At 34.5% G+C, this 23,556-nt stretch overlaps 1 protein-coding gene across 1 annotated transcript in view; it reads right to left on the bottom strand.

Moving 5' to 3' along the window:
• Positions 1 to 21,341, bottom strand: part of LOC580010 (talin-1) — an 82,213-nt gene extending 60,872 nt beyond the window's left edge. Inside the window, 13 exon segments of the mRNA XM_031000230.1 lie at positions 1,927 to 2,095; positions 2,783 to 2,950; positions 3,362 to 3,451; positions 4,107 to 4,211; positions 5,844 to 5,907; positions 6,597 to 6,724; positions 7,783 to 7,925; positions 8,843 to 8,927; positions 9,740 to 9,834; positions 10,271 to 10,325; positions 12,378 to 12,452; positions 20,646 to 20,743; positions 21,200 to 21,341. Of these exon segments, the coding sequence (XP_030856090.1) occupies positions 1,927 to 2,095; positions 2,783 to 2,950; positions 3,362 to 3,451; positions 4,107 to 4,211; positions 5,844 to 5,907; positions 6,597 to 6,724; positions 7,783 to 7,925; positions 8,843 to 8,927; positions 9,740 to 9,834; positions 10,271 to 10,325; positions 12,378 to 12,452; positions 20,646 to 20,743; positions 21,200 to 21,341 (1,417 nt within the window).
• Positions 21,342 to 23,556: the final 2,215 nt, after the last annotated feature.

The raw sequence follows: 23,556 nt of genomic DNA, 5'->3' as shown, positions 1-23,556 counted from the left end.
AAGAGGTAGAGAAAGAGATGTGGACGGGGTATGGAGACCAGTTACCAGCTTTACAGAAAGACAAGTTCATGACAGACAGAGTCAGAATAAACTAAAGAAAGTATATTATATGATTGGAGTAATAAAGTAACTAGACAATGCACACGATTATAGATGAAGATAGAAAGAAGTATAGAAAACAGAAAGTTGCATGACGTTTAAAAGCAGACTTATCGTCTTCCATCATTTGAAGGTCAAAGGTAACTTGAGGAAACAAACACATCCACATTAAATGAATAGCAGTACAAAGGGAAGGAAGAGACATGGAAGAGGGTTGGCTACAAGTTCCCAGGTTTGCCTGCCCTGACCAAGATACCAATATAAACAAGTACACGTACGCATATAGCCTGGAGGGAATGAAGGTGTGTGAGCTAAACCCTGTACAAAACGATCCTTCTGTTTTTAATTCACAGTCACTGAACAAAACAAAACTTGCACCAGACATAGCAAACTGTTGATATTGTCAAGTATATGAATATATCCATGCTATCAACAGTGAACAAATTGTGCTTATATTTTAAGTTACGATGCAGCTCTTTCCTTTCATGCTATCATTGTATTTTGAAGTCACATTTTGGCAGGTCACTCTCATCTATAGCTCATGCACATTTTCAACGACGTGTTCTGTGTATTATTATTCATTTAGATTAAAAGAGTTTAATTGATTTTGATGAATGGTAAGATTTAATCTGAATTGTCAAAAAGAAAAGAAATATTCTTTTTCGAGCAAAAAGTTAACATATATATTTCTTTACAGGCAATATCATAAAGATATTTTGTATTAATCTACATGTATCCACTATTCCACTAACACCTTCATAAGCTTTTTCTTGCATATTGTTCATATTTTTTGTAGCTTGAAATCTCCCTACAAATTAACTTATATGAAAGAGTAAACCTCCTTAATAAAAATAAAAAAACCAAAGGTGAATCTTTCATTAAAACAACAATAGACACATGCAGTGCAAAGGTATAGAAATATTCTTCACCATGCCCAAAAATAAATGATCAATCCCTATCTAACACTAGAGCCCCCCGTCATACAAAGAGTTGCGATTGATCCAAATGAATCGCAAGTTTGCAATCTTCTATCTCTTACGTACATAGTTGCGGTAGATATCAATTGCAAATCAGTTGTGATTGTGATCAAGTGTTTGTAAGACAAGTATTTGTTGTCTTTGCAAGTAGTTGATAATCGTTTCATTCTGATCCTCATTCAGTCTTAAAATTCACAAATCATTCACTTCACTTAGCAAAACATTCATATCCAATCTTTCAACAGATATTTATGGTTTACAAAAAAGAAACATATGTAAAAATATAGGTAAGAGGGACATACTTATGTATCTTTTTCAAGTAGCCACACAATAATAGCCCCCCTCCCCTCCTCCCCCCCCCCAAAAAAAAATGAAACAAATTGTACCCTTGTCATCTACATGTACAATGTACATGCATGTATGGACACAACCTACAAGCACGCCCATAGCCAACTTTTCAGACTAAATCATTTGATTACTTTTGTATGATTACTGCCAGCCAACATTCAGGATGCAATTGAGCATTATTATTTATCAATATGTCTGAGAAGCAAAGTAAAACATTCTCCTTAAATCAACAAGATTTATCGGCTCAAAATCTTGGAGAGAACTAATGTAATCACCAAGTATTTACCAATATTAAAGTAAGGAACCAATGAAAGAAAACTTTTATTGCGAAGGTAGCTTCCACGAAGAGCGAGCATCAGAGTCTTTGAAATGCCTTCAATATTACATCTACCACTAACTAAATTAGAGCTATAGAGATATTTTAAGGTATTTTAACGGTTTAGCCACTGATTAAGGTGAACAGTTTGATGGCTCAAATGTGAGTAGATAAAAGTTGATTTACCATTTCCTCCTGGTCTCATCAGGCCGGGCATAGCTACAGATCCCTCTGTCATGTGACCTTTGTTGCTGGATTGAAGTTGGATGATACGGGCCCTAGTAGCGCTCACATTCTCCTCAAACAGCAGAGATTCATCGTCTCCATCAAGACCCATGCGATCCTTGCCTTTTTGCTGATGAAAAGAGAGATTAAACCTTATTATTTACAGGTGTTAAGAAAAGAACTGACTAGTGAATGACTATAAATAACAGAAAACTAAATATGTAATTGCTTATGTACCCACACATTTTGCAGATTCTAATGATCTGATGTTTGCTCCAAACTTAATTCCATAGACGGTTAGGGTTTGTGTTGAATGTGGGTACGGTTAAGACTTAGGAATAATGTTGGGTCCAGGATCAAAGACAGAATTTTATCTTGCAAATAGAAATCAACAGCAGAGCAATTGTCACCAGAGCATAATCCACACATGGTAGAGGAATGAACACTATTTATTTAATACTGTCACAAGGTATTTACAGTCAATTTCTGAATTAAACAATGTTATTGAGTACTATGATGGCTTTACCTAATTACAGAGCATGTCACAACAGAGTGAAGGCAAATGTACAGCCCACATTTGGTTGAATTGAACATTTTCTATTTGTATGATGAAACATAAATTCATTTTAGCTTAGAGATGCTGGGTAGATTGTGATAAATAATAATAATAATAGTGGGTTCTCGTATAGCGCTCATGTCTGTCTGATTATTACCCTGGCTTTAGCACGGCTACCATTAAAGCGCTCTAGCATTTCAAGGAATTAATTCCTGCCAGTGATGAGTAAAAGTAAGATCTAAGACAAATAAAGAATAGTACCTTCTTGAGGATGATATCAATGTAGCCAGCAATGAGAGCTCCGATAGCCTCACCTTCAGTGGTTTGTACAGAGTAATACGAGTCAGAGTAGTCTCCAAAGTCAAGAGTGAAACTTTTAGGTGATGCAGCCCAACGACGGACAGTAGTCAAAGGCCAGGTCTTCAAAATCTGCAGGCATAGATAGGGCAAGAGATATAAAAGTGCATATTAGTAATCTTCAAAGTCAAGAGTGACAGTCGTAGGTGATGCAGCCCAACGATGGACAGAAGTCAAAGGCCAGGGGGGTGTTTCACAGTGAAATTGTAGAAAATGGTCTTACCAAAACATTATTATGTAATTATTATGTATTGTTTTCTTTTGATAAATTATGTCAAATGGAGATATGTTCATGCAAGTGTACTGAATATAAATAACCTAATATCAACTTTTCTGTTATTAAAATATAAACAAGAACCAAGAGGTTCACTAGATGTATATGAATACAACTACTACTACTTGGGTGAGTACGCAATAGTGTGGGGGACATATGGGTATGTTTCTCACACTACAGACATAATGAGATAACAAAAGGTTACTGACCTCCTTGGTCTTTTCATCGACACGAACCACACTCTCTCTGTTGATACCCAGAAGACGGGGCACCAGCTTATTCTTGCCTTTCATCTTTTCCTGCAACAGAAATATAATTGATATTCTCAATAAATAATTCCATTTTAATATGTCACAATTAGGTTTGCTAAATTGATGATGGAAGCCTCCAGACTGTTAACCGGGGTACGGGGTCCGAATCCCTGCTGCAGCATTAATAAGCACGTTTGAACATGCATATGTAAAATGTGCTAGATATATAATATATATATTATCATTATTATTATATTTGCCATATTCCACCAAAGGGTAGTAAGTAAGTACCTGGTAGGATTCATTCCCTTAATACATGTATTGAGCTGAAGCCGGGACAATAATAACAATGTAATTTGGGAGCACACAGAGATGTTATATCACAATGTTATATCTCTTTTGCGATCAATGCCGCAGACATCAAAAGGAACTAAAAACAGATGCTTGTTCTGATATGACGGAGAACCCTCCCCCCCCCCCCCCCCACAAAAAGTCTTCTTTTCAATGTGTAAAAGAATGGCAACCGTGTGCAACAAACGTACTGTGCGTGTTCACTTGTGTTATAAGAAATGCGCAGCAGACTGCATTTTATGTGATCATAAAAAAAACAATGTGGTTTTGCTGCGTCATATCTGAATGAGGCTGAAGGGGACACCACATCTCTTTAGCGATCAATGCCACAAGGAGTCTGGGATTTACTAACCTTAACTAAGAAGAAGGTGATACCATATGTCTTCAGCGATCGACAGTGCTGGGTGTATTTGACTTTAGCATCCAGCTCAGTCATTCCAATCATTTCTTTGTGTTCCTGTTATATCAAAGAAAATTGTAAGAACAAAATTAAACTTTACCTTTAACACAAAAATGAATTAAAGTATTGCTTAACAATGCAACTTTCCAAAGAATATATTTATGTGTTTACAGCACATATCGAGAATGCAATAACTATCATTTTGTTTAAATTTCACCTCATGATGAGCACTAAATTTGGGAGCTTAATACAAAGTATTAACATGTTGACAAATTAAGTTTGTAAACATAACCAATATACCCGGTAATGAATATCAAAGTATGCCAAACAGCTTAAGAGAAATTTACTAAATGTCTCTCGAATTTTCAATTTGTTTTTTACATTGGGTGAAATCAATTTTCATTTCTTTCTTCTACCAATTCATTCTTTAAAAAAATGTAGTATCATGAGACATTGCCTCCAGATGTTTTTTTTCCAGTTACAACAGTCTCTTGACTGCTTGTTTAATGGTCATTCAAGGTCTTCATTAACAACCAAATGAAAAACAACCATGGGAAGTACTCTTTGTAAAGATGTATTGCAGCATTCATCACTTGAATTGAATTCTAGTTCAAAAAAATTGCAGAAACGGGAAATGTTGTTGTGGTTTTTTTCTTTCCTTTAAGGTCAATCCCTGTCTAAACAAGTGGTTTGAAGACATATGTTTCACTGACATCTCAAACATCCGCAGCATTGAATGACAACAGCTGCATACTTTCAACAGCTTCTGGCATGTCATCCTATCATTGGGCAAAGATATCTGCCACAACCTTCATTAAGATTACAGTCTACACCACATACTCAGTAAAGACTTGTCAGCTGAAGGGCAATAATGAAAGCATAGCAATCAAGGCTTGCCAAGTCTACTCAACTAATCTACTGTATCATACTGATGTTCTCAACAGCTTGGTAGAAAATGTTGATACATTATCAAAAACAGCAATTGACATCCTAACTCCCCTTATTTTGAAAAAGTATTTCCTGATAGAGACCGTAGATTATCACTAAACCTGTTATATTTCACAGTAACTCTATATCAGGATTAAATTACAGGAACGACAACATATAATAATGGGTGATTGAAACAAACGATACATGAAAGTGCTACATGTTGTAAGGTCTATATTAAATAATGGGAAACTGTCCAAAATACAGTATACCTATAGGTATCCTGGTATTGATTGAAATTTAATTTATTCATGGACAGCTCTTCTCTTTGCTATACACGAAAATATGATTAATTTTGGATTTTCTCCTCAGTGCCTTTTCAACTAGGTCAGTAGTGTTGTAGGTTCTCTGAAAAGAAAGAATTCCTACATTTATGTTTGAAAAAGCAATATTTTATTCATTTTGTATTCAATTGGAACAGATGAGAGGGTTGTCTCCCACTGCATCACAATGACATCACAAATTCAGCTTATTTGACATCCCCATACATATATGTATTGTGATTACCAATTTTAACATTTCCTAACGTTCTTAATGGTTCTTGGATTTTGTTCAAATTGCCACCAATCTGCTTCTCTGTATTTTGCTTTCTTTCAGAGCAAACTGCTAAGGTCAAATCATCCTTGGAATTAGCGAATATACCTAACCTCTCCAGTCATAAGGCAAATGTTAATGTGTGATCCTCCACCCACCAGTACTTACCATATATACTCTTTTCTCCACTGCTTTGAGCTTCACATATTCCTTTGGTAGCATGTCCTTGAGTCTATGGAAACAATCATCATACAGAACATAAATCAACCAAAAGAATGTCAACATATGGAATGTGCATGTACATGTAATTGCCTGGGGTACATATGTTACTGTTCTAATCTTAGTTGATCTATCCTTGAACATGTGTACAATTGGAGGTGGGAAATGTTTAGCATTAGAACCAATACCATAGCCAATCATTCTAAAAATGCCACATCTTCACTGAATTTGCAAAACAATGTCCTGATGATATTTAGTACGTTGACATGTTTCCCTTTAGTGGAGAAATTTCATTATGCAAACTTAATATTTCATCTGTTGAGGGTTAGAAGGATCTTGAGGCATAACTGTGTATCTTTTAGTGTAGACTTGAATGCCCTTCAAGCTCATGATAGACAATGTGCAATGGTTGAAGTGGATTCCATTTTGCTTACTCCTAACCATTCCCAAGAGCTCACATGCATGTATACATGTATGTTTAGTATATGACAAAGCTACAAATAACAACTGATTCTAATCCTATAACCCCAATAAAAGACAAAAGAAAACATTTGCCAAATTTCACAATCTGCAGCTTCCTCTCTTTTTCCGCCCAACTTCCTGGATTAAACATGAAACTCCAATGGGAACTGCCCCTGATTGCCCCTAATAACTATTTCTATGAATACAAAGGATTTGATTTGGATGAGGATAAGTACTTACTCCAAGAAACCTGGCTTGTGCTTGGCTTCATTGTGATCACCATATTGGATCTGACACTGTGTACCTGCTAAGAGACACGCCTCTTCCAATGAGCAGGGGTGGGTCCCATTCAGGATAGCATCACGTGACTGAATGAATCAAAGACAGAGGTGAGGGAGTGGATCAGTGGATGAATGAATCAAGGGTGGATATGGATGGAAGTATGAGACAAATAAATCACAAAGTCAATAACTACATTAATCATAGTTTTCTACATCTTAGGAGCGGCAAAACATGTAATAATAACATTAACATGAAAGAAAAAAAATGAGAAAAGAAATAAGTGAAACCCGTTCAGAACATTCAAGAAAGTATCATGCGAGTGAACAAAAAAAAGAAAAGAAGAATTTGATCTAATAATGAAGGATGAATTAAGAGTAAATATGGATACATGAATGATAAAGCCATAATGTACATTCATAATTATCATTTTGCTTTCTGGGAAAGGACTCACAGCTATAGTAAGTATTCAAAAACTTCTCACAAGATTATACACACTGTTAAAAGAATTTGATTGTGGTAAAAAATTACATTTTAAGTTTCCTGCAACCACAAAGCGAAAGGCTATTATTGAATCGAATCATATAACACAGAAGAAAAATGTCATAAGTGCCACCTTAAAGGGATCGTTTAACAATGTTAAATCTGAGATACACGGTCCTACATGTTACCAGTGTCTGTGATGTGGTGTAATATTGAAGCCCTAAAAAAAAATCGCGCTTCAAAATGATCAAGAAGTGCCTCAAAAAAGTAAAAATCTTTGAGTGACTGTTTTACCATACTCGTTTTCCCCATTAGACTGTAGTGTTATGAAAACCGTTCACCGAACGGTTTTCAAAATTTGTAATTCCAATCATAAATATCTTGATAATCAGACAGGCGATCGGCTTGTAAAAGTCATGGAATTCCTGACTGACCTAAAGGTTTATAACTATCATTGCAGCATGAGCTACATCAAGGATTATTTCTAAAGGATCTAAGACAAAGTTACCGGATCCCTTTAAACATTCATTCCTCTAAAATATAGCTAACAATACTCATGTCATAGAGAGAATAAATAAAATAGTTGGAAATATTTCTCTTGGTTGTTTGTTTGTATGTTCTTTGTATTTTTTATATCTTTTTTAGTGGGGGTGTTTTTGTTTACCTGGACATAGAGCAAGTTGAGTTGGACCGGATCACGTTTGTCTACATTTTGATCAGAATAGAAGTACTTGCGTCGGAAGATGAGGCACTCGTTCTCATCCACACCTTGTTCTCTCAATGTCCTTGTATGATCAAGCCAATTCACTGTCAAGGAAATAACACCATGTTAGGATTAATGTTGCATTATGAGTCATTTTTAATTTCACACATAAGAAATCCATACAGCATATTGAGTGTAGATAATTCAGAATGAGGGGCAAAGCAATTGTTTCTACTGAGTAATGATGCGAACAATCATTTTCCTGTTAAGTTAATGTACACCAATCCTTTGATCTCAGCTTAAAAGGATGTGGGCGAGAGCATCAGTGATCTAATTAGAAAATAAATAAACAGAGGCCATTTCCTAATAGAAAATGATATATATCCTTTGGTTTAGTTGGTGGTTGATGAACCTAACCACAGTATCCTAAAAAGGAGGAAATGAATTTAGGCTTCCAATACTGTTTAAAGTTGTTCCATCTTAATTACCAAAAAGAGAACATTCCATAGCTTGTAAATGGGATCATATTTAAATTCCATGTTGACAAACCTTTTATTCTGCCACTGATATATACATGTACATGTCAATATGGTTGCGATTTGCTATTTCCTTATTGAATTTGTATTAATTATAAAACACATTATATGAAAAGTAAAAGTATTAACTACAGTTTATTTAGAACAAAGAAAACACTAATTTCCTTTAATTTCTACAAATGTTAATCAACCAAATAGCTCTGAATGTTCTCTTTATCAATCTGTTTAAATATCAAATGGCATAGTTTCCATAAGGTTTCCCATTGCAACCAATAACCAATCTGACCACTGTTTTATTAACCTTAAGCTACAGTCTAATCAATTTCACTGAAGATTCATGAAATGTGGTTCTAATCATGTGGGATTCCTATTTTAATTACAATCTGGTACAAGCCGTAGGCACTTGTTTTTTTTTTTGCTTTCCCAATCAATCCATAATTAACTCTCTGGTTTAAATAATAAATAAATTTGAAGGTATTGCTCACTCTCATCATCTGTATGCAGCTTCCTCTTCAGCGTTTCCATTTTCTTCTCATCTCTCAAGACCGACACTGGATCTTTCTTCTTCTCCTGCAAGGGTAGAGAAGATTAAACATACTGGTAGATAACAAACAATGGCCTTACATATATGACACCCTGTTCCCAAACTACACTGTATGTTGTAATAGTGCCCATTATGATGTGTAAATGTGTAATATATGTACATCATACCTGCCAACATTTCACAGCCAAAAATGAATCTCTCAAGGCGATACAGTCAATTTTGTATCCTTTTTACACAGAAGTTTTAAAACAAGGAGAGGACTCTAGGGCTCAAATTATTAGTTTGAAAGCCAAAGAATAGGAGTCTTTCCTCCAAACTAAAGAATGGTTGGCAGCTATGGTACATGTATATGCCTACATGTGTATTAAATCAAGATGAAATGAGAATAATTTGGTAATTTCCATGGCAAAGACTCTGCGCATCTACCTAAGGCAAGCTAGGTAGTGACTCAATTAGTCTACTGGGGGTACTTTAAATCCAACATTGATTTCACAATCCAATTCATTTTCTCACTCACTCATTATAGCCTTGTCATAAAAACTACAGAGTGATAACAAAACTTAACTTTCAAATAATTCTTCAAAACTCCAGCATCTCTACAAGGAGTATAAATCTCTAATTGATATTACATATACACACACTCTCGCCCCACGAGAGGAATGTTTATCTCCAAAATGTACTGTAACAATGAAACAAATCTGTATCCCATTCTGAAATCCTTTATATTCTCCTTGCAAGACAGAAAAAAATAAAATATACATGGTTGTACCAGCAATGTCTGTGGAGCATAAATACAAACTCATGTAACCATCACAAGGAAAGACATGAGGATTGTTACCTTCTTGAGTGTACTTCTTCCAAGGGTTCCTCCATCCTTCTTCCAGTCCTCTTCCACATCACGACACAAAGAATACTCATCCAAGTTTGTTACACCTGTAATACAACAATAGAATACAGGATTGATATACCTTTCTAATCCATTAACTCAACGTCAATATTACTTCCAAGCCTGAGCTACAAGAGTTTCAATAAAGAAATGAAATTAAATTGTCATAACTACAAAATAATAGCTACTGTATACAATGATAATAGACCTTCAGTCGATAGCTACGTTAGTGTGATAGGCCCTTGACAAATGATATTCATTAATGCATGTGGTTGTCAGGGATATTTATGATGTATTTCTCTGCAAGCAACAAATAAGAGTATATTGAATCATACAAACACTGAACATCACTCTTCACGAAATTTGACTGGTGGTCCTTGAGATAGATAATAGATGAAAGTGCATAAGTTCAATAAAGATTCAACCTTTATGAAATGAAAGTATGTTATATGAATAGAGTACAAATTAATAATCTTCACTCACCAACTTTTGTGCAGATGGTGATCAACATCTGGCTCACGGTGTTGCTATCATCAATCTAGAGGAGAAAAACACGATAAAGATATATAAGAAAACATGTTTCAATGGAAAAGAGCAAAACTCTCTACCAAATTATCCATGAAAGCTTTGTAAAAGAGTAATAAATCGTAAGTAAAACTTTTCATAAATGGGATGACCAGTTTTTGAATAAAATGATTTTGGAGAAGACCATTCACTTCCACATCTCTGCCCCCCCCCCCCCCCCCCTCTCTCTCTCTCTCTCTCTCTCTCTCTCTCTCTCAACATCCATCTTCTTTATCTTTTTATTTCTCTTTTTTATACATTATGGATACAAGTAATTTGTAAAGATCACTCTTCTTCAAATCACAACTTGTTTAATACCAATCCTCCCCCTGATGGCCTTCCCCCTGTCATTACATCATCGCTTGCTTCCATTCCTCCATGTACACAGTTGTATGCTAGTTAAAATGTCTGCCTACTGGGTGAGAGTAATTTACTGTGTTTCAACTTAACAGGCTCCTGCTGGGTAGTTTCCATTTAAACCTGGCATCACAGGATATAACAGATGCTTGGTGATTTCCTTTTCCTACATACATGTAGTTTACTACACCTCATTATTCTTAGGGTGCACTATTGCTATTACTGTGAAGGGTTTCCTCCCTTCCTCTCCCTCTCTCTTTCCTCTACTGCTGGGGAGCTGGGGAGGGGTGATGTAGGGGAACAAACTGAGTGTAAAATTATTGTGAATTGGAGCAAGTAAATTTGTGTATATACCGAGGAAAATTCACTTGTCAAAGAAACTATGCATAATTTATGGTACTAATCGATACATGTGTAAAATTCATGAAAGTGTGCACGCACATCAATATACATACATGTACACATATATTCTACAGGACTGGGCAATTTTTATTCAGAGCATTACTTTCCTATTAAACTGAAGATTACCTAAACACACATGTTTGCTCCCATTTTCATCATGTTTGATATTAAAAGGAATGTAGCATAAAAGCAACATAAGTCAAATTGGCTCTTTTTTTTCTTCTTATAGACAGGCATGTAATAATTGGCTCTTTTTTTTCTTCTTATAGACAGGCATGTAATAATTCTGCCTGTAGAACGAATTCACCAATAGCATATACAGTACCCTATTAGACATCATACATGTGTGCTATCAGTATGGAATTCTAATATGGGACAGGGTACAGTTAAAAGACCCTAATGGAATTCCAAAGTGGTGCTCTGGAAACTCTATTAGCAACCTATTAACTCCTGTGCTATTAATTTAGGCTCCTCCTCCTTTTTAATTAAAATGAACCAATTAAGTATAATGAATAACAACACTGTCTGTGCACTTTTGGCAAAAAATCATTATTGATTTGTGGGACCTCCAGTATGCAAAAATTGAAATTGCAGACAGAATAAGTACTACAGTGTGTGATCCACAGACTACATTGATTTTATTTGATTATTTTCATAACTGTAGAATAAAGTGATTTTAACTTGTAAACACTGCTTTGGATGTTGCCAGGATAGGGTCAATAAAGTACACTGTATATTTTTTTAACACTTTCAATGTCTTTTACACCCAAACTAAATATTATTGTATGTCACACGCTCCAGGGTTGATTGCTCCCCATTTATTTCCTTAAAAATTGCAAAATTCCTTACTCCACAACTCTATGTAGTATACTTAACCCTCACAATGTATCTTGTGGTGAAATAAAAGGGTCAAGTTCAGAGCAATTGTCGCTGGAGAATATCATCTGAGAGCCAGAAGGGCTTTAACTGACTTAACTCTTTGTAAAAGCATATGAGTCAACGCCCTTCTGGCTCTGAACTAATGATTTCAGATTTCCCTGAATGAAGTTATGATCTTTTTTGGAAATCACAAAATAAGATTACCACCCCTGCTTGAAGAGATATATATCATGACATTTTCAAGCATGGCAGAACTGATCACCAGTACTTATAATATAGATTCTATCCTTGACAGATTAATCAGAGAGACTATGTTAGGCCTTCTTAAACTTTCTGTGCAGACTGAGCACACATTAGTTGATGTATCATTCAAATACATCATACTTACCAGCATAGTTTTTGCGGATCCATCCAACATTTTAATCCTGAGGGGGCGGATCTTCTTCCTGTATTCCAAGACATCCTGAAAAGAAATATATGAAAGTGAGAATATAAGTGACACTTACATATATAGTAGATGAATAATTTGATTTGGGGACAGGACACTAACAACTTAAATTAACCGTGAATTATTGATGAATAGTCATGAGGTACCCTCATATCTGCTCTCTCTTTTTTTTTCTCTCTCTCTCTCTCTATTCATCCCTCCCTCTATCTATCTCATTATGCCACTGTTTGTAACTTTTAAATTATTTATATTATCATATATTATAGTCAATGATTCAACCAATTGACGAAAATAAAAAGCTACTGTACATTAGAATAATATACTAAGTTATCATACTACTCCATCATGGAAACCTACAATGTACATGTATATGAGAAGGGGTAGCTACTACTGTATTAACTATTATTTCTACAAAGGAATGTCATTTCATAACCACTACAATCAAATTTAATACAAGTAAACAAATAGTCTGTAAACATTGAATTATTTGAAAGGTATGTTTTATTTTTATACTATACTTATGGTAATATGGGACCATCTTGCAGTTATGTACACATTGGCCCAAATTCACAAAGCAAGGTTTGAGCTAAGACCAAGGTTTGAGCTCAAACCTCCTTTTGTTTCGCCAAACCTCCTTTTGTTCTTTACAAACCAGGTTTGTAAAAAACGCGTAAAACGTGTCATATGACGTACGAAAACCAAGGTTTGTTGACAAACCTCCTTTGCTTAAATCGGGCCATACAGTTTACAGTTACTTCCAACTGTGGCCTCCTAAAACTGGCCATTACATATTTGATATTCCACTCATATGATGAATAATTTATTAGAAGCAATAATGCATTGTATTCTGTATACTTTGGGAACAGAGTCAACAACAGTTCACCTTGGAATAAGTGACTAGATTATTAGATCATAGATATACATTTTGATATAAAATTGCACAGTTTTTTTCTTCAATGTTAGTGATTATATCCTTTGTTCACAACAGTTCGAAGCATAGTAGATGAACCAGGAAAATGTAGATTTCACAACATCAGACAAAACTGCAGGCATGCCGTAACAGAAGTTTAAGGTGACAATCCACTTCCTGCTGTCAACACACCACAGAATCCGTGGGTGAGGTAGCCCCTCCTCCTGCCCCCCCCCCCCACCAATCAACACCTCAAAACATTTGTTTCCACATATTTCAGTATATGACAGGACTAAAATTGGTCAAAAACAAACTGAATAATAAAGAATAAAACTACAGGTATGTTATTTTTTTCTAAATATATGTCAAGTCAACCCCATTGATAGTAAATGTATACAGAAACTATGACGACGACGTGCAAACCTTGTATTTCACAGTAAAAGGACCAAGATAAACCACAGAAGCAGGAAGTTTCTTTCTACGATATAAGGTTACTGTACAATATATAGCCTCTGAGGATAAAGTTTCATCTTCAACTTTCATAGATTATAAAAATGTGTAAATAAGTGTAATGGATACACATAAAACAAACATTACACCATGTATAGGCTTACATGTAGGTTATATGAAAGGAAGTTGTGGTGTTTGTAGACTATACTCACAAAAACAAATTTGTTGAGTTAGTTTGTAAACCACATTGTTTTGTTACAGAACAAGCTACAGTTTAGAAGGTTAATCAAATGAATCCTACTTTCCGGATGGAAATGGGATTGTACTGGGCAGATTTTATCATGTAAGGTATGGCAGTATTTCAATCTTTATATGAACTTACAATATGTAGAAAGGTCTTCTGGACTCAAGGCCCTTTAAATTTCCTGAAACCGTCCCTAATCCCCCCCCCAAAAAAAAATAAATAAATAAATAAATAAATAAAAAATAAATAAATAAATAAAATAAAAAATAAAAAAATAAAAAAATAAATAAATACAAATAAATAAATAAATAAATTTGAAATTTAAAAAAAAAACATATTCTAGGGCCGATGTAAATTAAAATTCTGTTACAAATCAAAGTTTAAGTTAAGGGTTTTGTTTTAAAAAGAGGGGGAAAAGGGAGAAGCATACTGTATGTGCAGAAATTAGATCTAAACAAAAGAATGGAAAAAAAAGACGAAAATGAAAGGTCTTGAGAAATAAAAGTACTGATATACATTTGTGCAAGTCTTCTTACTGTCCCTTACTTGTTCACTATAAATATCTTCATCCGGTCAATGACACATGACCATGGAATCAAACTACATGACCTATCATGCTACTAATATTATCATAGGACCGGTAGTCTAACATCCAGGAGCACGGGTGTCGTTCCGTGACAGGCTTGTGCAATATCAGAATTTTCAACATGCATGGAAATACATAAAATTATCGCAAATCTATTGACATTTTGTTGCTGTTATTCTTGTTTAATTTTATCTGCTTACAAAATATCAAATTATGATAAGGTGTTATTATTATTCCTCATATTTTTTCTGTTTGGTTTGACAAAATTTAGGCATTTTTAAGGCCATGTTAAAAAAAAAAAAAATAATAATTCCGGATTTTGACCATCAATTTGTATAAAACTGTCATATCTATGTTTTGTTTATTTTGTGTTTAAATACAGTGTGTTAACATGATGATGTATATATTGTTGTTATATGTTTATGTTTTCTTTTTATTTGCACTTTATATAAATACACTTGATCTATAACATCATCCCTTATGTTGACAAACATATCCTAACCTATTTTCTGCATCCATTCCTGGAAGTTAGACCAATTTTGGGATAGCATCATCTTCCTCCTACCTACTATACTTCCACTATCCTCCCACTATCCTCTCCTTCTGGACCAAGGTTTCGCCTTACCCCTGTAGCAACGATTGACATACCAGGCGTACCAGGCGCAAGCATGGTATGTCACTGACTCACTCGGCCTGTATGCACAATCTATGATGTAGGCCGACCCTGTACAACCCAATATAATTGAATTGTGCACTGAGAGCCTACTGTGAGGTCAGTAGCTACAGTATATGTCACATGAATTTCTACACTATAGGGCTACAAGGTTACTAAGAATCAATATATTTGGATTAAACAAAATAGAATTTCCACCGTTCAAAATGCAAGTAAAAAGTCAAGGACTTGGTTGGACAGACTGGATGAAGAGTATACCATAGGCCTATATGTTCACGTAGATGTATGAAATATTTTTCCACTGTAACAGTGTATGTTGTGTCTTTATATATATTGAAGGTAATGTTTGTAAAAATTGTAACAAAATTTAATCTATATAATGGGACTATTTGCCGCAAAGCAAAAGTTGTATTTATATGTCTGTATTCAATTTTGAATACATACCGGTACATGCACAATGTAAAGCCTAGTATCTCATCAATTTTTCATGTCTTTAAAACACACCATTATCCACCTTATAAACTAACAAATTAAAAAATTCCACCTGAACCTTTGTTTTTATGTTCCATTCCAAAATAAGTTCAAATATTTTTTCAAATAATGTACATTTACAATCTTTACTAAACAATTTTGATTTATATAAATGCGCATTACCTTTCACAAATCTGCATTAATTTACTGTCACTGTTCCTAAATACACGTTTATCAAAGTACTCTGCATTAGACATGTATTTTTTTAAAGATTCTGCTTAATGAATTTAGTAAAATAATCCTTGTTATAAAAAGATGCAGCGAAACGAGTACGTCAAGCAAATATTCTTTGGATATTTTTTTTTATTAAACACAGAAGAACCACTCCGCTAATACACTGTAGGAACTGGGATGGGGCTTTAATATGTACATGTACAAGTTCCTTGAATGTGTTTACTTAAGAGACTTGAAGCCTATTGCTTTCAAGAGAAGATCTGAATGATCTTGAAAAGGACAATATTGCATTGAAATCACTCTGAAAGATCCCCTCTCACACTATCCAATTGTTAAAGGTACATTACCCTACACTATAATACAAGGTTGAGCATACTCGCACCAACTTGACAAGTTTTCCTGATTCAGTTCTACATGTAGTATCCATGATCTTTGGTGAATGTACACATTATTACCATCAAGCAGGGTGAATATAAACTAGTAAAGAAGCACAAATTAGAAATGAAAAGTCATCTTTGACCTAATTTCATCACCCAAAAATGATGCGGAATTGCAGAAGCTTTTTATTTCTTTTCTTCGCCACAAATGAATAGGGTTTGCATCATTCCTGGGAATGAAAATTAGGTCCAAAATGTTTTCCCAATTTTTAATTTCTAATTTCCAAACTTCAAATGCCACCCAATATTCCTATTAGGGCATTAAAGGGATCCGGTAACTTTGTCTCAGATTCTGAAACAAAATTCTGGATTTAGCTCATGATGCAATGATAATTATAAACCTTTAGGTCAGTCAGGAACCCCATGACTTTTACAAGCCGATCGCCTGTCTGATTATCAAGATATTTATGATTGAAATTATAAATTTTGAAAACCGTTCGCCTGACGGTTTTCATAACACTACAGTCTATTGGGGAAAACGAGTATGGTAAAACCGGTCACTCAATGATTTTTACTTTTTTGAGGCACTTCTTGATCATTTTGAAGCGCAATTTTTTTTGGGCTTCAATATTATACCATATCACAGACACTGATAACACGTAGGGCCATGTATATCAGATTTAACATTGTTAAACGATCCCTTTAAGCCTGCTTGAATGGATCATTGGAATCATACAATAAGTCAATATGGAGGGTAATAGAGACAACATGTATGTGTAGAATGCCTCTAGAATCATGGAGGATTAATCTTCATATATTCATGGTTTGAAATTATTGAGACAATTACCATCTCAAATTACTTTGGTTTTAATTGTTTTTTTTCTTCAATTATGTTATGTGGTAATGAAAAATGTATGTAGGTGCTTAACTTGAGTAACTTCCACTGAGGTGAAAAATAAGTCATAAATATATTCTATGATGCGAGCACAAATTCTATGGGCAATATCGGTACATCTGTGCATATAATATCCCAACGGCCTTGCCTTTAAAGTTCAAAGTGAAGAGTGCATCACACCAGTCAATTTGATATCACAATCTGGTTGGAAGATTGATTTGAATGGAGTCAAAATGTGATCCCTAAATACCATCATGAAAACAACAGACACAGGGAGGGACAAACTATTGCACTATTGGAATTCCCCCATAAAAATTCCATTAAATTTCACAATTCCACCTTTTCTATCTTTCCCCTGATTCTTTATGGCTTGAATTATCATGCTCTGAATCACATCAAATATTGCCTTTGTGTGATCCCCATTTCCAATGTCATTCTAAAATAACTCAAGAATAAGCTGATTTCATAGACAGGTGGATAATCAAGTGTTTCTTTATCAAAATCCCCATAGCAGTGTTGACAATAAAATATCAATTGACAAAGAAACATTGTTTGGATGAATCTATTTCTAAAATTAAGTATTTACATATTTTCACATAATATATATTTATGGTTTCTGTTCAGATACTAATACTAATGATGCATGCAAATGAGTTCATGTAGGCATCATCAAAAGCAGATGCTGTAGATCTTTAAATGAATGATGAAAACATACATTTGTTTTATACAGTAAGACTCCTATATCATTGTTATTTCATGTAAACAAAAATTCATTTCACGATTCTTTTGTGTCATTATGGCTGACAAATAAATCCACTGCAGCATATGGCATACTAAAAAATGACTGGATAGAACTGGAAACTACTGCAAGCTTTTTCATGAAAAATAAAGGACAGTCTCAGTAAATGAATCACATGTAACCATCTTTGACCAATTATTTCATTAGGATCTAGGAGTGAGTAGTATAAAATATTTATGATTTAGTTCTCAGATGGTTCACCTTAACTTGATAATATGAAAAGATTATGTATCACTCCTCATTCAAAAGATTTTATATATTTTTTAAATATTTTCATATTAAACTGTGAGAAGAACAAAATATGACAAAAATAATCATGTAAACAATTGTACATAACATGTACATGTCAAGTTCCCTTATGAAGCAATACAAGGAAGAGTTCCTACATTAGGGAGAAGCAGCACAGCTAACCTCCCTGAGAATCTGACCTAACTTGACCTCACTCCTATTCACAGACAATGTCAGCCGCTGCCAAATATTCCATTCTCCCAAGTTTACAGCCGTGGGGGTTGGGTTTTCTTGTCAAAAACAATCTAGTGGGGTTTTTCTGCAGAAAGTCAGCTCTGTGATATTCCCCACCTTACAAGATGCATGTGGAAACAGTTATGGTAACCTACAAACATTTCACCTATGTGTGACATTTATTTGTACATGAACAGGTGAGGTACCGTATTTGCCGGCGATAAGGCCGCACCGCCGCATAGGCCGCACCCCAAACTTTGACATTTCGTAGAGAGAAAAAATAAAAAGGAAAAAAAAAAACGGACCTAAGAAAATAATCGTAATTTTCTCGTAGAACTCTATTTTTCCTACAAAATAATACCAAAATTATCAATCATTTAATAAATTTACAGGAAGTTTACCTAAAAAATGATCGTAATTTAGCAAATCTTCATCGATTTTTAGGCAGATTAGCACACTCATTAGACACTAGAGGGAGCTTCGCATGCATACAGAAACCTGAATGGCCATCTTTAGCTTGCATGCAGTGAGTTGGCACTAATATAATCCTGCCATAACCAAGCTGTGGCCATATATCCGCTCTTACCCCTATCGTACTGCCAAATGGAGAGAATAAACAAGCTTATTAGAGATCTACCGAGGTTAGTTTGTCGCTTTAATTAATTAGATAGTCTCAATTATAATTCAGAATTATCTTACTAAAAAGTTAAGAAAACCGACGATTGCGCGCCATACAAATCATCTTTGAGTGACCGGTTTTACCATACTTGATTTCCCCCAATAAACTGTAGTGATTAATAGGAAAACACAAAATTTGATTTCAATTTCCAATCATAAATATCTTGATAACCAGACAGGCGATCGGCTTATAACATTCATGGGGTTCCTGACTGACCTAAAGGTTTATAATTATCATTGCAGCATGAGCTAAATCCAGAACTTTGTTTCAGAATCTAAGACAAAGTTACCTAATCCCTTTAACATTCTTAAATATCAATTGCTGTAAAATTTGAGAATTCTAGAACATAAGATAAGTTATTTGTAAAAGTACAAATGTGCATATTTGCATCACAGAAGGTATCAGAAACAATGCCCACAATGTCAAAACTCTTTTCCAAGCCAAAGGTTTTTAACCAGAAAGTACTAATTGGCATATATTCCCATTTCCTGCCTTTATATCACACTACTGTTTGGCAAATCACCACTTAAAGACAAGTAATACTCTGTTCTTGAACATTTGCCAGCCCTACATGTACATGTTTTCAAAAGGGGTTTTGACTTTTGACATAGTTGTGTCTGTTCTACCTCAAAGGGTTTGAGCAAACAAGTTTTGGATTTCAAAAACAAAAATGTGATACAATCACAAACATGATAACAGTGTACATGTAGGAAAACCGCAATACATGTTTACAACATACGTAATGGGGAACCCATATTAACCCAAGTCTCTACCAGCAAAGATTATGTTACACACAACTGTACAATGAGGAGTGAAAGTAAGAGGCTACATATGTCAATTTGTATATTGTACGATAGTAATCATGTTCTTTGTAGGTAGCGGTGGGAGGGGGGGGGGGGGGGGTAATGTCTACATAGTCTGCACGTGGCATTGGCAACAGTGAGAGTTGTACAGTCACATTCTGCACAACTTATTTCGGTTTGTGTTAAATAATTCCTTTATGACAAATTTGGATATTTTTGTCATAGTAAATTATCTAACATTATCAACAAACTAGATGGCATTTTATATCCTCTAGTCTAGTACTTTAATCATAGAAACATTTAAAGAAAATTTTGTCAAAAGGACAACCTAAGAATATAACAAGTCTAAATTAGGCCAAGTCATTGGTAAATGCATGTGCACAGCTGATGTGAAGATGAGAGAGAAGATGAAAGAGACTTCTACATGTACACAAACACCAATAATAAGTATCATTACCCATGAATTAAAACTTATGACATTCAACATACTTCTCATCAATAAAAAAAAGAAAAAATACTTATCAGTTTTCAGAATACCATCCCTGAGTTATGAATCTGTAAATGAAAAAAAATTCAGGCATTTCTTCTTTTTTGTGACAAAGTTAAAAAAAAAATGTTTATTTACCCCATTTCTCAGCATGTAGTGCTCTAGTGTCTTGTTTGGTTCGAGCCATACTCCTTTCTTTGGATCTTCATCAGCTAAGAACAGACCAAATTCATTTGCTGTGGGAGAATAGAACACGGAAATTAAATATTGAGAAAAATAAACCATGACATATATATTAACAATAATCAACAAAAAATAACAACTACCTGGTAGTATTTCTCCTTTTGTACAGAAACCACCACTTCCAAGGCAGTGAAATTGAAGGAAGTATTGGTCAAATACAAAAGTGAAACTCTGAAATTGGAAACTGGATCTACAAATGCTTGAGTCATAGTGCAGTCTATTCAGAGTTGGAGCCAATGTACAAGATCAAAAATAAATGTAGTTCCAATTTTAAAAAGATTACTACTTAGCCATTCATTACATAAACTCAAACATGACTATATAATTTCTAACCCATTTTAAACAATTTCTAAAACTTTTAAAAATAAACTGCTGTTCATTCCAGATTTCATCTTTATGACCGAAACTGAGCTAAAAACTAGGCGGTTTTGTCAAAAAATGTAACTCACGGTTGCCCGACTGGTCTTTAGCTTCGGTGCTCTTTTCCCTGATGGTACGGCAAACATCATAGACACTATCGGTGGGGTTGAATTGAATAGTCTTGGTGCTGTTTGCCTGGACGATGTGCACCTTCAACGAAAGCAGCGCCATCACTAGGCGACTACAGTGGCAGCACTGGATGAAAAGGGGAGCTAGTTACAAACCTGCAAGGTAACAAATTAAGAAGATATAAAATTATTTTAATTCAAAGCAAGTACTAGATTGCATTATTCTCATTGCATGACAGTTTCATACTACACATACATGTTCAATTCTGTCCTGAAATCATAAAATCCATGAAAAGAAATTTCCAGTATTTCAACAATTTATGCTATCTATTCATTACCTTATCCCACCTGCCAGAGCACAATATTAAATTGACAAAAACTTTTATTTTGATTTTGTTTTATTTATTCTGCTGAGCAGGCACCCATCCAGTCATGCTTGACACCCTCCAGTTGTATGGTATACAGCGCACATTTCTGTTAGGTTCAGTAAACATCAGAAAAACATCATTTACACAATAAAAACAGTATTACATGTATATGTGCATGTAAAAAATTTATATTTAAGTAGATTATCTCCCTGCACAATTTGTTGTTGTTGTTGTTGTTTAAGTCAATCAGATGCATCAAACTGAATGGTAATAAGTCTCGTATTTGTAGTGTACAGATATTTGTTTTGAGATATTGTATCTTGAAATACATTACATGTTTGATATATCCTCATAAGTCCACCATTATAGGTTTACATACAGGAGGAAGGGGGTGGGAGTGACTGAGTTTGTGGAGATTAGACATCAGTGGGAATCTGGTTAAAATTGATACTCCCATATTGTCAACATATCTTTATCACAGACTGATAAAGTCATTATCTCAGTCAAGGATTTAGGTTTCAATCAAAAATATTGCAAATATATAATCACTGATTACATGTCGGTTCAATAAGGTTTAGCAACAAAAGGGGGGAAGAAAAGAAGAAAATTGTCAAGTTTGTGGAGCTCAGTTCAGCATCTCCCATGTTCCACCAGTGTAATAACGAATCTTCACCACAAGTTGACATGAATAATTCATTTGATTTGTGACTCATTGCAGTATACTATCACTTGATCTCAATCTCGCAAGACCTTCCCACACTATACTATCATCTGACATTATATGCTCTCAAAAAATCCTGTGGTATTAAGGAATCAACATCAACCCATCTTATAGGGGATGCAAAGATTCAAAGAGGAAAGATTTTGCTGTCAAAATGAGACTTGAGAATTGATTAAGTTACATATTTTGTATGGAAGTAGCTGATTTTTTTCAGGTAATCAACATTTTATGCATAAAGATTTACTTTCATCCATGCAATACCTTTTTTAATGACACTGTAACCTTGATGAAGGCATGAAAAAGGTATGAACCTGATCACTTTTGAGATCTTATGACCTTTCCTTTCATTCAGTTGAGACTTTCTGAAAGAAAGCTTTATTGGTAAGCCCATTTACATGGCAGAAAACCCATTAGAAAAAAACATCATTTCTTTTTTTAAACTACTATTGACACTTTTGGAAAATCACAATCGAGGTGTTTTTTTTTATTCAGGATTTGCGTTGTGTTTATCGTTAGTTGCCTAGCAATTTCAAACAAAACTTTGGAATGTGAGAAAAACTGATGATTTTTGCTTGCAGTTTTAATGCCCCTACTGTCGTATTTCCAAGAGATCAGGAAGTGGCAAGTAGAACACAGACAGGTCTGTGAAATAGGTCTTTGAGTAGACTACATTGTAAATTTGAGGGCATTCGGTGGGAATCCCCCTACGCTACAGGTGTACATGTAAATCAGATCAAACTATCAAGGCATCAAATTTAAACAAATTTGATAAGCTTCTTTTTCAGAGTTGCGCTTTCAACATTTCTGAAAAAGCATTGCAATAAAAATGTATGCCATAAATCTCAAAGTACCACTTCAAAGCAAAAGAGAAGATTCTTTTATCTCCATATTTATACTCTCTGGTCATGTACATGTACATCCATGTACTTCCGTATGATAGACGAAAAAGTATGCCAGCAATGATTTCCTGGTTATGATAGTGTGATTCAAATCTGGACAAGTGTCTATTCATCTTAGTTTTACTTTCTGTTCTTTGAATATTGCAATGCTAAGTGAATGCTGTTTATAGCCTTTCCCCCGTTTCTTCCTCTTCACAAAAAAGGTATATATATATATATATATATCCCTCAAATTTCCCGAAAATAACATAGGGTTATTGTTTATCTACTATTACATCCATCCTTCAGAGTAAATAAACAAAAAAATTACATACAATATATTTATGTTTT

The sequence above is a fragment of the Strongylocentrotus purpuratus genome, unplaced genomic scaffold (genome assembly GCF_000002235.5).
Source record: "Strongylocentrotus purpuratus isolate Spur 01 unplaced genomic scaffold, Spur_5.0 spur5_scaffold_6, whole genome shotgun sequence".
NCBI classification, from domain to species: Eukaryota; Metazoa; Echinodermata; class Echinoidea; order Camarodonta; family Strongylocentrotidae; genus Strongylocentrotus; species Strongylocentrotus purpuratus.
This window is presented reverse-complemented; position numbering and strand designations above follow the sequence as displayed.